Genomic DNA, 2944 nt, shown 5'->3' with positions numbered 1-2944 from the left:
TCCTTCTGACTTCCTTTTTTTCGAGAATGAACTTTAAAAGAAAATAAGTGGAAGTGAAGGAGGAAGATGAAGCAGAAGAAGAAAGAACAAGCTGGGCCCGTCCCTCCGGGAATTTTTTAGCCCGTAGGTTATTCGATCGTGGTTAAAGAAAATCAGTGCCTATGTACCTACCTAATTTGTTTAATATTCAGTTTATTATTATTATTGATTTGATTTTTGATTTTACTGTCATGTAATGATTTAAAAACAAGACTATAGAGCCCGTTCTCCCTTTATTCCTTTAAGTCACCCATCCATTTATTGGCCTTGCTCGGCGTAGCTTAACACAGGTGACGCTAAAACCGGTCTTAAATTAACGACTGAAGTGTTAGCTAAAACTTTCTCGCTTTGAGTTCATAGGTATTAATTAATTTAAAATGAGTTTAACTTCCTTCCTTACCTTTTAATCATTCCAATCTCATTTTAAATTTACTCGGAACAATTAGGTTTGAGAAGTATGCTGTGTCGTTTTGGCAATCCAAAACGACAGTCTGTCGATAAATTTTATTGATATTTTCTCTCTATCAAATTCACCAGGATCTGGAATGTCTCCTTCTCTCCCTCGAATAGTTTCACCTCTCTATTCTCTGGAGGACAGAAAAAAGGGAGAGAGAGAGAGAAAGGAAAAGAAAGAGCGAAAGAAAAAAAAGAGGAAGAAGAAGAAAGGAATGGAGGGAGAGAAAAAAGAGACGGATAGAGAGAAAAACAAACAAAAAATACAAAAATGATTTGGATTAAAAATCGGATTGGTTCAATTTTGCACCGTTTGACAGAACCCTGAATAACATCGATAAACGATGAAAATCTTTTGAAACGAAAACTTTTGGTGAACTAATTTTGACCAGCAATATAAAATTCAAATACGCCGCAGGGAAAAAAATCGTAATTTTAGTTAGTTTGTAACCATGAAAGCTAAGACAGATGAAGTGAGGAATAAAGTGCGGTGCTACCTTGAAAAAGGTCTTTCGAATCGAGCAGCAATATAAAATTCAAATACGCCGCAAGGAAAAAATCGTAATTTTAGTTAGTTTGTAACCATGAAAGCTAAGACAGATGAAGTGCGGAATAAAGTGCGGTGCTACCTTGAAAAAGGTCTGTCGAATCGAGAAATTGCAGACATATTGAATATTGGGCATTCTACAGTCCAGAGACTAAGAAAGAAACATGGAATTGCTAGTACCAAGGTCAATACGGGGCGTCCAAGGAAGCTTTCAGCTCAAGAGCACCGTGAAGTGAGGAATAAAGTGCGGTGCTACCTTGAAAAAGGTCTGTCGAATCGAGAAATTGCAGACATATTGAATATTGGGCATTCTACAGCCCAGAGAATAAGAAAGAAACATGGAATTGCTAGTACCAAGGTCAATACAGGGCGTCCAAGGAAGCTTTCAGCTCAAGAGCACCGCAGGCTTGTGAGATATGTCACCCTGGGCGAAGCCGGTACGGCAACTAAAGCCGCCGAAGCCTTGAAGAGGGACACAGGGACCCAAGTCAGTAAATGGACAATAGCCCGAGCTCTCAACAGGGAGAAATTCCATGCTATTGTGAAAAAGAAGAAACCGCTTCTGAGTGATAAGAATATCAAAAGAAGAAAAGAGTTCGTAAAACAGTATGAAAAGTAGTCAGAAGAGAAGTGGAGTAAAGTTCCGTTTAGCTAAGATAGAGAGAGAGAGAGAGAGAGAGAGAGAGAGAGAGAGAGAGAGATAAAGGGAGAGATACCCACAGTTCCATTTCCGTCCTTGGCCCTCGAGAGAGAGAAAGAGAGAGAGGAAAGAAAAGGAAAGAGATAGAGAGAGAGGAGAAAAGGAAAGAGATAGAGAGAGAGGAGAAAAGGAAAGAGATAGAGAGAGAGAGAAAAGGAAAGACGTAGAGAGAGATGCAAAGTAAAGGAATGCTTAGAAGACCCTCAACTTTCGAAATTTCCCATTCATATTTCGATAAAAGTGGTTAGTCTCCGTGCTGCTATCATGAGGCTAAGTGTACCCTAAAATAGACTGAAACTGTTTGGTAGGGTGGTAGGTAAGGAAGATAGGCATGAAAGGGCTGGCCAGTGGCCGGTAGATAGGTAGATCAGCAGACTTACACTCCATTTTATGAGGAATTCTCGTTGTCTAGTCAGACTAAAACAAAGTTTGGCCAAAAGGTAATTTAGGGGTAGACAGGTAAGTAGATATTTAGGAAGGTAAAATTTAGGGTTAGATTGGTAGGGTAGGATGAGGTAAGGTAGGATTGGAAAGGTAGGAATGTAGGGTAGGTCAATGTACGGTAGGGTAAGTTAAGGTAGTTTAGTGTTAGACAGGTAAGTAGATATTTAGGAAGGTAAAATTTAGGGTTAGATTGGTAGGGTAGGATGAGGTAAGGTAGGATTGGAAAGGTAGGAATGTAGGGTAGGTCAATGTACGGTAGGGTAAGTTAAGGTAGTTTAGTGTTAGACAGGTAAGTAGATATTTAGGAAGGTAAAATTTAGGGTTAGATTGGTAGGGTAGGATGAGGTAAGGTAGGATTGGAAAGGTAGGAATGTAGGGTAGGTCAATGTACGGTAAGGTAGACACCTAGACAGTAAGTTAGGAAGGTAGGGTGACATTAGTCAAATATTAGGAACGTGTTATTCAAGCAGGCTGGAAGATAGAGATAAGTCAGAAATACCTACCTATTTACCTACCTACCTACCTTCCTACTTCAAACACTTCCACTCAATCAACCTTGTCCCATTATTCTATATCTCCCACTCCCTCTCTCTCGGAAAAATGTAAAATAGTTCCCTTTGATTCTTGAAAATTTTTTGCCATGTTTTGAAAAAAATAAATGCCATATTTTCCCAAAGTGCCATATTGCCATTTTTTTTTTTTTTTTTTTTTTTTTTTTTTTTTTTAAAAAGTCCCTTTTTTTAAATTCTTTTTTTTTAAAA

At 38.6% G+C, this 2944-nt stretch overlaps 1 protein-coding gene across 3 annotated transcripts; it reads left to right on the top strand.

Moving 5' to 3' along the window:
- Nucleotides 1-888: 888 nt before the first annotated feature.
- Nucleotides 889-1674, top strand: LOC108253602. 3 transcript variants are annotated; one of them, XM_026830383.1, is made up of 3 exons: nt 889-999; nt 1132-1243; nt 1418-1674. In XM_026830383.1, exons 1-3 carry the CDS (start codon nt 945-947, stop codon nt 1656-1658), a joined length of 408 nt encoding a protein of 135 aa, XP_026686184.1. In that variant the 5' UTR covers nt 889-944; the 3' UTR covers nt 1659-1674. The 3 variants fall into 3 exon arrangements, with proteins under 3 accessions (XP_026686184.1, XP_026686183.1, XP_026686182.1); XM_026830382.1 differs by lacking the exon at nt 1132-1243 and having other exon boundaries at nt 914-999; nt 1306-1674; XM_026830381.1 differs by lacking the exon at nt 889-999 and having other exon boundaries at nt 1021-1243.
- The last annotated feature ends 1270 nt before the right edge of the window (nt 1675-2944 follow it).

This window comes from Diaphorina citri, unplaced genomic scaffold (genome assembly GCF_000475195.1).
Source record: "Diaphorina citri unplaced genomic scaffold, Diaci psyllid genome assembly version 1.1 scaffold2284, whole genome shotgun sequence".
NCBI lineage: Eukaryota > Metazoa > Arthropoda > Insecta > Hemiptera > Psyllidae > Diaphorina > Diaphorina citri.
This window is presented reverse-complemented; position numbering and strand designations above follow the sequence as displayed.

What these genes read in the sequence shown, in the direction of transcription:
- LOC108253602 (XM_026830383.1), top strand. Translation starts at nt 945, where the DNA reads ATGAAAGCTAAGACAGATGAAGTGAGGAATAAAGTGCGGTGCTACCTT. An exon ending in GCGGTGCTACCTTGAAAAAG is followed by an intron (nt 1,000 to 1,131) that starts GTCTTTCGAATC and finishes ACCTTGAAAAAG; the next exon opens with GTCTGTCGAATCGAGAAATT. An exon ending in GTCAATACGGGGCGTCCAAG is followed by an intron (nt 1,244 to 1,417) that starts GAAGCTTTCAGC and finishes AGGGCGTCCAAG; the next exon opens with GAAGCTTTCAGCTCAAGAGC.